General features: G+C 37.7%; 1 protein-coding gene across 1 annotated transcript; it reads right to left on the bottom strand.

Moving 5' to 3' along the window:
* Positions 1–7,064: 7,064 nt before the first annotated feature.
* Positions 7,065–8,851, bottom strand: LOC101297752 (growth-regulating factor 5-like). Its single transcript, XM_004303639.1, has 4 exons — positions 8,575–8,851; positions 8,018–8,462; positions 7,591–7,925; positions 7,065–7,505 (listed from the first exon to the last, which is right to left on the bottom strand). The coding sequence occupies exons 1-4, from the start codon at positions 8,771–8,773 to the stop codon at positions 7,498–7,500; spliced, it is 987 nt and encodes a 328-aa protein (XP_004303687.1). The 5' UTR covers positions 8,774–8,851; the 3' UTR covers positions 7,065–7,497.
* Between the last annotated feature and the right edge of the window lie 3,372 nt (positions 8,852–12,223).

A 12,223-nucleotide genomic window follows, 5' to 3' on the forward strand; every position in this document is an offset into this window, starting at 1 on the left:
CTCTCTCTCTCTCTCTCTCTCTCTCTCTCTCTCTCTCTGTTAGAGAAAACAGAACACAGCTTAGAGATTCTTGCCTATGCAAACTAATCATTCACCCAAATTAGCCCCAGCCGTTGGAATCCCGCGTCCCTCTTCCTTTCTTCTTCGCTGTCTCTCTCTGTTTTTTTTTTTTTTTTTTTCTACAAAGTAACCATCTTTCCCTAATTCATGTTCTTTCTCAACTACCCCATTTTTGACTGATTATAGCTATTTCAATTTCAATACTTTGTGGAACCCATTTGAAATCTTTGTCTTAATTTGATCGGGGAGACCCAGATTGGAAGATCGAGCTCAATTTCAAACCCTAAACGTGTGTGACCGAGTCAATCCCCAAAGAAGACGGAATCGAGCAATTGGGGTCAATCCAAGTCGACCCAATTGGTCGAATTTTCAAGCAAGGTGGAAATTACCAAGACCCTGATCAGATTGAGAAACCCTAAATTCTCTGAAAGGAGGGCAAAGGTTTTTCCTTTTTCAATTTCTAATTTGAATTCAAGTCCGATGAGAAGGAAATCAAGAATCTTGGGTTAGACCCAGATGAGAGAGTGGCCTAGAGACCCTTAATTCAAGTGCTCTCGCTATTTGTGCTTTGTTGATTTCATGGAACCGCCATTGTCAAGCTTGATGTTTGTGCTCATCATTAGCATATGTGCTCTTGTTGTTGATTCTCAATCTCAACTGCCTCCACCATTTGTATCTCCACCTCCCCCACCTTCACCGTCACCGCCACCGCCACCGCCGCCACCATCGCCTCCACCTCCATTGCCACCGCCATCGGAATCTTCAACCTCCCCACCTCCGCCCCAATCACAGACTCCACCACCTCCCCCTGACTCTTCGCCACCACTGCCTTCTTTTCTGGAGTCTCAAAGTCCGCCACCGTCACATGCTCGGCCCCCCAATCAGCTGAGTTCGAAGAGACCTCCATCGCCTGCCAGATGGCACAAGCGCCACCGGTCACCGCCACCCCCTCCTAAGGGGCACAAGTACAATGCAGGCAAGAAGATTGGGCTCTTGTTTGTTGGTGTTGCCGCCATTCTTCAGATTGGTGTTGTGGGGTTCTTGGTTTTCAAGAGGAACCAGCTTATGAAAGTCAAGGATAGATATGAGAATTGTTCGTGAATATTAAGTGTCGATTGCTTACACATTCTTTTGTTTGGATGAGAGTACTGGATCGGAAGTTCTTTGATCAGCTGGTTATAGTGGGGCTTCAATTAAATGGAGATTCTTTTGTGAGGTGCGGACAGTGTATGAATTGAGATTGATGGATATGAAGATCAAATGGATTGAGTTTTGGTGGCTCCATTCAGCCCCTCCCGGATGCTCTGTAAATGGGTTATTGTTGCTTGTAATTTGTTTCCTTCATGTTTCTTCATTATGTTGATTTTTTATGTTCCTTTAGCTCGTCTACACGGCTCACAATTTGAAGTAGAAGAAACCATTTTAGGCTTTGTGTCATGACTGACCTTTTTTCCTTGCTAACTTTGACCATGTGAATGTATAACAAGATTAGAACTCTGGAAGAATTACAATGACAAAGATCTAGTTTCTCCTTTCCTATTAGTGCAATGAACTTGGTATATCTTTTTGGTGGGTTTATGTTACTGTTATGCTTTATATTGTGTCGCATCTTTGAAAGCATTTATGGCTTTATGTATACGCATTTTACCATTGGCATCTACGTTTTTTTTGTGAATCTAGAAACATATGCACATTCTACATGCATTTGATATGATCTCACTATGTTTAGTTTGACATTCTCATTGGTTTCTTGATTTGTTTATGACAAAGATAAGACTTGAAATATTCTAGACATTCTGTTTTTTCTTATGTTGTAGCTCCATTTGCAGATAGTAAAACACTGGTATGTAATTGTGAAGCCTGTATGTTTTTTCCTTGGTTGTCTGAAATCAGGTTAGAACATAGGACCTTTCAATCAGCTTCTGAACTAAAATAGCTTAGTCTGCTCCTGCTAGGAGGTTTATGGTGAACAGTATTAAGAACATTACCAGCGTATGAGGATGTTTAGTAGGTGTCATAGGAGTATACTTTGTTTAGAGAATTATGTTGTTCCTTGCATAGGTGCAGTAGGAAGTGTAGTGGCTTATTCTAATGTCAGTTAGTTGAAAATTATTGCTTGCAATGAAAGTAGATGATCATGTAGCCTGATGTAGGAAACTAGGAAACCTGGTATACAAAAAAAACCCATGTTTCACACCGAGTTTTGACCGCTTCCTTTGATTTTGGTCTGAAAGCTGTTTCTCATTTAGTTATATGGCGAACTTTTGAAACTTTCCACTTTGGGACGGATGTTTGTGATAGTTAAGTTATGTATATATAAGAATCTGAATTAGAAGCGTCATGTTTTCAACATATAAAGAAGATGTAGCTAACATGCAAAAAGGTTATTAACGAATCTATACAATCAAGATCATGCCTTGTTGAGTGAAATTCAGTAGGTTTTGGTTATGCGCTATATAGGTGTGGATGGAGAGAATTACAACAACTTTGGTAATGTGAAGGGGGAGGCATTGAACCTGTTGTAGGAATTGGTTTGGTTCTGGGCATCTCTATAAGATATCAGTTTTCCCATAATAAGAAATAGTTTGTACCATATTGCTGCTATGGTTTAGCTCTTTCAAGTTTTATTGTTTGGTCGTTTCAGGCTATTTTGAGATTTGGAGTACTGAATGTAGCTCTAGATAATTCAGTGGATAGGTTGTCCTCGGCATTGTATTTTTGTTTCATCTTTTTTTTTTGGTGGGTGTTCTGTTTAATCCTTTGATAAATGTGTTTTCTTATAAAAGTAGAACAGAGCTATATGTTACCCAGTTGATTTTTCCTGTCATGCATTCTGCTTCTTTGGACTTGGAAGAAAGAAATGGAGCTTTGATCACACCATGAGGTAAGGACTTAGCAAATTTGTACCCAGTTTTACAGATTGCTGTCTGGAATTGAAGTTTTACATGAACTTTTACCATTGATGTGAGTTCTATATTTCGGTATGCTTTATGCTTTTATTGTCGGAGAAAATGCTACGCTCTTTTCATGGGACATGTCAGTCATGTACTCTGTCGTAGTTTATGTCCTAGACAATGAGGATGATCAATTCTGAGTAATGCTACTGCTAAATGCCTGCAAACCTATGCATGTAGTTGGCTAATTTCATGTTACTATAGGATGAGAAAACTGCAGCTATCTAGTTGGTAATTAGTTAATTACCTTGCAATAGCTGCAAACTGAGTACCAATGTAAATTCCTTGGCGAAAATTCTTCCATTCACTGGGTGAAAATTCACCAAGTGACGTGGCATCACGATAGCCATATATTTGAGTCAACAATTGCCATTGACTAACCCTGATTTCTTCAGTTAACGTTTGCTTTGAAAAGAGAAAAACTGTAACTTTAAGAGGGATAAAACTTGTAAAAGGGAGAGGTAAAACTCTATCGACTAATGAAGAAGAACATCTGCCCCTCTTCTTCTTCATCTTATTCTTCACCACCGCCATGTTCTTCACCTACTAACCCGAATCTCGTCGAAATTCCACCCCCAGATCCGCGTTCTTCTTCACGAGGGCGTTGACAACAACGGCCAATCCTCAATTCGGCAACAACTAATCGTGGCCCAGACTATTGGTGGATCGAATCGAAGAGAGAGGATGAGTGGGAGAGTGGAGAAGTTTAAGTTGTGAAGATCGGAGTCCTTAGAGGTGGTTGGACTGAGGATTGGTGGCCACTCCCGCTTCCACGGTGCTGCGTTTTCTGCAGAACATGAAATTCCTAGATGATGGTACTCGGCCTTTGGCATTGGGATAATGGGATTGGTTTCTCGATAGGATAATAGGATAATAGGATCAATGGGATTGTTGTTTATTGTATTTAATGCATGTTTTTTTTTTTGGACAAAGTTTTTAATGCATGTTTAATTTGTTGTTTTTCTAAAGCAATTATGGGGATAAGAGGAGATTGTTTTTTTTATTTATTATTATTGAAAGGAGATTGTTGTTTTATAATAACTTTATAAATTTATGGAATAAGATTTTGGAAATTTTGTATAATTTAGAAAAATAAAAATTTGTATAATCTACGTGAGAGTGTATGGGCGGAAGAATCAATCAAAATAAGTCACAAAGCGGTAAATAAGAATGTTTTCGTGTAATAAATGACGTTGATTAAAGGTTGACTGTGTCGATTGAAACTCAAACGTTATCGAGAATATATGAATTTTTTTCCATAAACATATTTAAGTGTGCTTAACACGTCAGATGATCGAATTTTCATTTTCTGAATTTTAGTCATTGCAACCACAACATATCTACTAATGTGGTATAACTTGTTTAGTGTATTATATGCAAGTCTACATATTTAAAGCAGCTATATATAGAGGATAAAAGTTTGAAAAATCGGCCGTAGGATGTGATCGGTACAGTGAAATACAACTATAGTAGAAAATTCAAATATTTTTGATAATATTTGGACCCCAATTAAGGCGATCAACTCTTTCTACACTTATACTTCGTTATGGGGAACCCTATCGTCGGGAGGTAAATTTCCCTAAATTTTTATATGGGCTACTAGATCACATATATGTGAGAGTTTGTAGGTTGAAGAATCGATCAAAATAAGTCACATTTGGATATGTATGAGTGTTTTCGTGTAATAAGTGACGTAAATTTATGGTTGACCGCCTCGATCGGGACCCAAACGTTATCGAAAATAGATGAATTTTTTTCCATATCTATATTTAAGTATACTTATCACATCAGACGGTCGAATTTTCAATTCGTGAATTCAGTCATAGGAATCACAACGTGCCTACTAATGTAGTGTAACTTGTTTAGGGAGTTATATGCAAGTGTACATCTTTATAAACTAACTATATATATGGATAAAATTTTGAAAAATCGGCCATAAGATATGATCGGTATAGTGAAATACAACTATAATAGAAAATTTAAATATTTTCGATAATATTTGGACCATGATCAAGGCGGTTAACTCTTTATACGCTTATGCTTCGTTATGGGGAACCCTATTGTCGGGAGGTAAATTTCCCTAAATTTTTATATGGGCTACTACATAACATATATGTGAGAGTTTGTAGGTTGAAGAATTGATCAAAATAGGTCACAAGGAGATATGTATGAGCGTTTTCGTGTAATAAGTGATGTAAATTTATGGTTGGCCGCCTTGATCGAGACACAAACGTTATCGAAAATGAATGAATTTTTTTCTATATCCATATTTAAGTATACTTATCACATCAGACGATTGAATTTTCAATTCGTAAATTCAGTCATAAGAACCACAACGTGCCTATTAATGTAGTGTAACTTGTTTAGTGGGTTATGCAATTGTATATTTTTATAAACCAACTATATATTGGGATAAAAGTTTGAAAAATCGGCCGTAGGATGTGATCGGTATAGTGAAATATAATTATAGTAGAAAATTCAAATATTTTCGATAATATTTGGACCCTGATCAATGCGGTCAACTTTTTATACGCTTATGCTTCGTTATAGGGAACCCTATCATAAGGATGTAAATTTCCCTAAATTTTTATCTGGGCTACTACATCAAATACATGTGAGAGTTTGTAGGACTGAAGGAGCTAGTCCTTATAGCAGTGCAAAAATTTTCATAAAATTGTTTTAGAACTTGAACTATTTTGTTTAGATTTATTTTTATAAACATTTCCATAATTCTTATTAACAAAACTCTTCTATTATAACATTTAGGGATAATGCCATAATGGACACTATCTCTAACATTTATATGTATTCAGTCTCACAAAAACAAAACATTTATATGTATTTTCTTGTTTTCAGAGGTGAATAAACAAAAACTAAATTATAAGTAAATTGAATAAAAATAAATAAATAAATAAAACTGTTAGCTGAAAAATATGTGCGCAATTGAGTGCACGCCATGTGCCGGCAAGATTAGTAGGTGGCCTCTCCACCATGACAACATGTAAACAAGTGGCCTTCAAATAAAAGTAAAATACGAATCTTTTTTGGATGAGTAATAAGCCATAGTACTAATCCTCTTCAGAGCTCCTCAGCCGATCAGATGAAGGAGAGATCGATCGAATTCACTAACCCTCTAAACCCCGCTTGACCCCCCGTTCTTCTAGGTGTCCTCGTTGTCTGGAATCGGAGGGATCCCGAGTGGGTCTTCGAGCAATTTCTACAAGGAGTCGTCTCGTCCCCACCACCCACAGCCACCGATCCGGTCATCGACTGTGAAGTGATTCGACGCCGAGAAGCTTCGGAGGTTCGGCGTCAATTTCTCCGGCGACGGCTTGGGCGCTGCATATCTAATCCAGCCGTGATGGTAGAAAATTACAGATGCTAAGTGATGGTAACTTAGCCTCGTGTTTTATTTGTTTGACCAGATTCTGTTAGCGCGTGCATTCACGCGTCGTTAACAAAACCGTTGGTGAGGTTTCGCTCGGTGGCCTGAAGAATCTCCGATTCCTTGGTTGGAAGTTGACTAGCATTGTGTATCCCATTTGACAAATTAAAAATGATTTGATAAGAGTTTCCAAGAGTTTTCTTGGTACATTTTGGTGATATTCTGAACATTAGTTATGTCCCTTATGTGACACAGTCTGACCTTTCTTTTCTATCAAGAAAGAAAAATAATTTTCAATTTTATTGCTTGGAACTTTTTGTATTTATTAAAGTCTTGATTCTTGAGGAAGGAACAGGGTCCCAATCCCCAATCTGTGAGATGCTTAACAAGCACAATATTTGTGGTTGCAGAGCAAGTTAAATCAGACTTTTCTACTATACATGTGTATAACATACATCAAGTCGTGAGTCGTCTGATCGTCTTAAATTTTGAATTGTTAAATGATCGGACATGTCACGACTTGATGTATGTCATACAAATGTGTATAGCAGCCGAACCCAGTTAATTGATCGAGAACAAAAGCTTGTTTAGGGTCTGACTAGCTCACATGATCAAATAATTCAAATTAGTCTAACAATCCTGTAAACTTCGAATCCTCACAGTAATAAACTTTTGAGAAAACAGAAAAAGTAAATTGGGTTGTAAATTATCCAATTCATTACAGATGACATGTTTGATGTTCCTCATCTTGGGTCCTCCATTACAGAACTTTTTTTCTATGAGAACTTGGGTCCTCCATTACAGAACTTGGAGCCTGGAGGCCCCCTAGCATTTTCAAAATGCTTCCAGTCAAACAAGCAAGTCTACAAATATCGGACATGTTTTCTTAGAGGGAGTAGAAGACTCAAATAAATATCAAGATAAAGCAAAAAACAGAAAATCCTTCAATAGTAGACCCTACATTATTCATTCACCATAAGCTTTAGCAAAAGAAAATCTCCCCCTAGCCAACCAATCCATCTAACAAACGCAAATGACCCACCACCCCAGTACTCTTTTGGCCTTGATCATAACTGGGAGAGTCACAAGAAGACTTGTTCAACCATCTGCACCATGAATTAAGATTTCATGTTTCAAATTAAAGATAAGAGGAAACTAAAGAGAATTTTGACAGAAAACTAAACCAATTACCACGATGAAGTCTGGAATTGGGTGCAAGATCCAGCCAGGTGTCTGTGGACTTTGGAGGCCAGTCTCCAAAGAAATGGTGGAGGGACTTTTGGGTCTGATCAGCTTCTTTATTCTCTATTTTCATTGGTCTGCTTGATTTGAAATCAGTGCCCAAAACATAGCAATGCTGCTCATCCTGGGATTGTTGCTGTGGATAATGTTCTGTGAGGCTTTGGAACTGAGACTGGGATGAGTACCCTTTGTAGGAGCTCATAAAGCTTCTTGCATTTTCAGAAGACTCTGCAGGAAAGAAGGCTAGCTCATGATCCACACCTTCCTTTGTTCCTTGAAGATACCTATTTGCAGAGAAAAAAAGAACAAATCTTTATGGCAAAAAACACAAGAAGGCAAATCAGGAGATTTGATTCGATTAATACAAATAACAAACCTGTAATCTCTGTGATCAGCTTCATTAACATAAGATCCAGAGTTGAGAAAGAGTTGAGGGTTGGTATTAGAACCCTGTGGCCTAGAAAGGAATGGATAAAGAGATGAACTTTGGTGTTGGGTTTGAGGTGTTTCATTGCTGAAAGATGAGGAGAACATTGAAGGGGAGGTTTTGGAGAGGTTTTTGTGGATTGAAGCAGGGTTGTAGTCTGGAGGTGTGGGAATAGTATCACTATTAGGAGTAGTGTTTGTAGTAGAAGAACTAGAAGAAGCTTCCACAGGCTTTCTTGAACGGTTTCTGCCTCTGTGCATATGCCTCTCACAGTACTTAGAATCTGGGTATGCTTCCTTTGAACACCTCCATTTTTTACCATCTGTTCTTCTGCACCTTCCTGGCTCTGGGTCTATCTTTCTGCCAAACCCCATATCATAGCAACCCCACCCAACTGTTTCAATTCAATTAATTAAAAAAACCCCACCAAAAAGTCTAATCAGTATAAGCATTTTTTTTCATTAGCAAGTTGAAGAACAAGAGACAAACTTAAACCAAAAACATACAAGGGTGATGAGGGAAGAGTCTGGAAGACATTGAGGAATCCAGTCTTCTTTTAAAGGAATAGACAAGATCAGTTGGGACGGGGACTCCAGAGACCATGTACTTGAAGATGAGAGCTTGATGCTCTAGCTCTTGCCATTGTGTTGCTGTGAAAGGGTACCTGAAATTCCTTGCACTACTTGGACTTCCCCCACTCATCATTTTTGAACCCACAATGGGAAAACAAAGAAAGAACAGCTCTGGGATTTAAGAAGAAGAAGAAGAAGAAGAGGGCATTGGTTTGTTTGTTTTATGCATGGGTGGTGAAACTAATAACTAGTTGGACTGAAACCGATGACACTTGCTGCTGCTGCCATCTTTCTTGCTCTTTCTCTTCTTCTTCTGGTTCTGAGTTTCGCACTCACCCCTGTGCTCTTATTATCACTGCAACTCTGGTGCTTGCTCTGCCATGCCTCACATGAGGGTGGGCCCACTGATGACCTCTGTCTGGGCCCACGTGTGCAGTGCTGCAGTGCAGGGGACCTAAGCATGTCCCACGGGTCATCCCGGATAGCTGCTGCCGCTCCTGTCTCTCAATCTACAGACGACATAAATCGAGTCACAAAAGAAAATATGTACACAAAACAAAGATGAAGATATAGAATTAGAATTTTAGATAATAAAACCATGAATATTTCTTTTTATTTTTCCAATTTATTTTGTTTAATTTTATGGACCTCTGGTTTTGCTTTGTCCACCCGGATGATGGAGGCCTGGAGAAGAGTGCCTTGTCTGTAATGTACTGCAAATATTTATAGCGGGGAGAGCAAATCTCTTTTGTACATGTCATGAACTCAGTGGGAGACATAAGGGCTAGCCCTAGCCAAGCTCGTTTTGCTTTCCAGGTTTTTGTTTTTATCTTCAGTAAATTGCATGTTACTCTCCACTTCATTAATACAGAAGAAATAGGTACAACTTGTAACAGAGGTCCATAAGTGAGAGAGTTATGTCTTGTACAAGAGCCTATTCAGCGCATCCCGGGTGCGCCGCGCATCCGTCATCTCCGTCGTTCATTTTGAAAAAGTCAAAAGGTTCTGCCAAGTCCGCGTCAAATGGACGGCGAAGATGGACAGGTGCGCGGCGCACCTGGGTGCGCTGTATAATTTTCGGACTTGTACTAATTAACCCCTAAGATCTCAATTGGTGTACGTCTAATAACATTCAAGAAAGACACATAGGGCTAGGAAACACAAACCACGTCCCGAAAAACCATGATGTAAATAGTTACCTCATGCAACACATAGAAGCCAAGACACCAGACGAGGGACACGATCGAACAGACCTCACCAAATATGCTACGTGATGAATCAAGTCAATCAACCTCCAACCAAATATGCTTCCAGCCTCTATCCCAAACCAAATGAATGGCTTTTATAACTTCATTACTAATGCACATAACGAACTCAGAATGAGATTGATAATACAATTTCACGACTTGTAGATCCATCTGAAGACTAAGTTAGCTCTCACAGAGCTTAGAATGAACAGTATCTTTGTGAAACCACACTTTGACACCCTCTTTACCAGTATCTTCATTTTCTTCTATCACTGAACTCCAATTGATAAAAGAGAAAGAAAGTGAAATTCTAATTGTTTCTATAAAATCTTGTTCGTCCCTTTCTGTCAGAGTTCATAGCGAAAATAAAAAAGTACCTCTATAAGCAACGTAACAGTTTCATCGAACCCCTAATGGATTCTTGTGTTGGTCAAATTAACAATAAACAAGTTATTAGTAAGGCAGACAATCTGAGTATACTGCAAAATAAATTTGTCTATACAATGAAGACAAGAATCAGAAACCTTCCCTTCTGAGTGAAGGCTGTTGATGACCTGCAATTTCTCTCTGCCCCAAAACACATGCGGACTTCTCGTTTATGGGGGTTGATCAACCAAGTCAGGCTTCCATTGATGAATCCTATACTTCCTCAATTACTTCTCTCTTTGAACACACCTCTTTCCATATTAGTTCATAAGATCCTTGTTAAGCGTATCTTGGCAGACTCGGTTCAGTCACCTGCGCACCATTCTTTCCTGGACAATACAACCATGACTCGATCTGTACAAGGGACCAAGGGTACATGACATCATTGGCTTCTTGATGGGTTTTTGCTACGATTTGTAGAAACACGAACTATGATTCATTTAAGTTGACAATTCAATGTCTCGGATTTTGATCCACATTTCACCTGCTTCATAGGATGTGGTTGTAATGGTTCAATTCTATGATTTTATCATCATCCATGTCCTATCGATGGATTTGAGCCGATCCAATAATACTTCTCCAATTTAACGTAAAGACTTCAAGTTACTCTTGTTTATGTTCATTGATAGAAGATGATGACACATACATTGTATACAATTAGAATTTGAGACAAGCTATGGTATTGAGATGTATATCCTACTTTTATTTTACATGTACTTGAACAAAAATTACAATGGTATGAATCAAATTACAACATTGAGAACAAATTTACCAAATTTATTTACACTATTTACATGAAGTTAAACAAAATTACAACTATGAGAACAATTTATTCAAAAAGTTGTAAAATGGTTGTACATTTTGTAATTACAATTATTAGAACAAGATTACAAACAATAAGACTCAACGTTACCACTTTAACTACAAATATGTTGTCACATTTGTAAATGTAGGTATCACATACGGGTATGTATCATATAATTTCCCTTAAAGAGTTAGAACATATTTTATGTACGAAGGTACCTTTGTTTATATGTTCAATAATACTTCTCTAATTTAACGTAAAAACTTCAAGTTACTCTTGTTTATGTTCATTCGTAGAAGATAATGACACATACATTGTATACAATTACAATTTAGAACATATTTTATGTACCAAGGTACACACTTGCACTATCAACATACAAATTGCGGTAATTGGAGTTACGAATATAGAATAAAGACTAGAGATCCTCAAATCCTTCCTATGATGTTCATTTTTGATTCGATCAAATTAAGCTTTAATAATAAAAGAACATATTTCTTCAACCTCAGGTCCTCACCCCTAAGTGGAAAACATGAGGATATATATATTTTTTTTCCGGTTTCAATTTTGTTGACGACACTAGTATATATGCATGGTACCGGTAGTGGCACATGGATGGTCGGATCAACATATTAGTTGCTCGGTTTACTTACCCTTAGAGGCGTGCAACTCTCTTTAATCACATCCTCAATCGTTATTTAAGAAAAATAGAAGAAAAATGATTTTTTTTTAGTAAAATCGAGATCAATTTTTTGAACTAATTTTCCGTAATTAAGATTTGTTTAGAATCTAAATTGTCATATTTTTTTGGATTTGATTGAATTGCCGATGAACCGTGACATGTTGGTAAATATAAATCTAATAGTAAGTGTAGAAGTAATGAGACATCGACTATTTTCCTCATCCACAACATTTCCTATCTCAAGTCTGAAAATATATAGGACCGGACTCAAAGCATGTCTCAAGCGGATGACAATTTTAAGGATTGGTCTCAAACAAAGACGTGGGACTCAAGAGGACCTAGACTATGTGATGTTAGAGAACAACAGTACTTCATTACATTGTAAGATCAAATTCGACACTTCATATTATTTCAAACAAAATT

Source organism: Fragaria vesca, linkage group LG6 (assembly GCF_000184155.1).
Source record: "Fragaria vesca subsp. vesca linkage group LG6, FraVesHawaii_1.0, whole genome shotgun sequence".
NCBI lineage: Eukaryota > Viridiplantae > Streptophyta > Magnoliopsida > Rosales > Rosaceae > Fragaria > Fragaria vesca.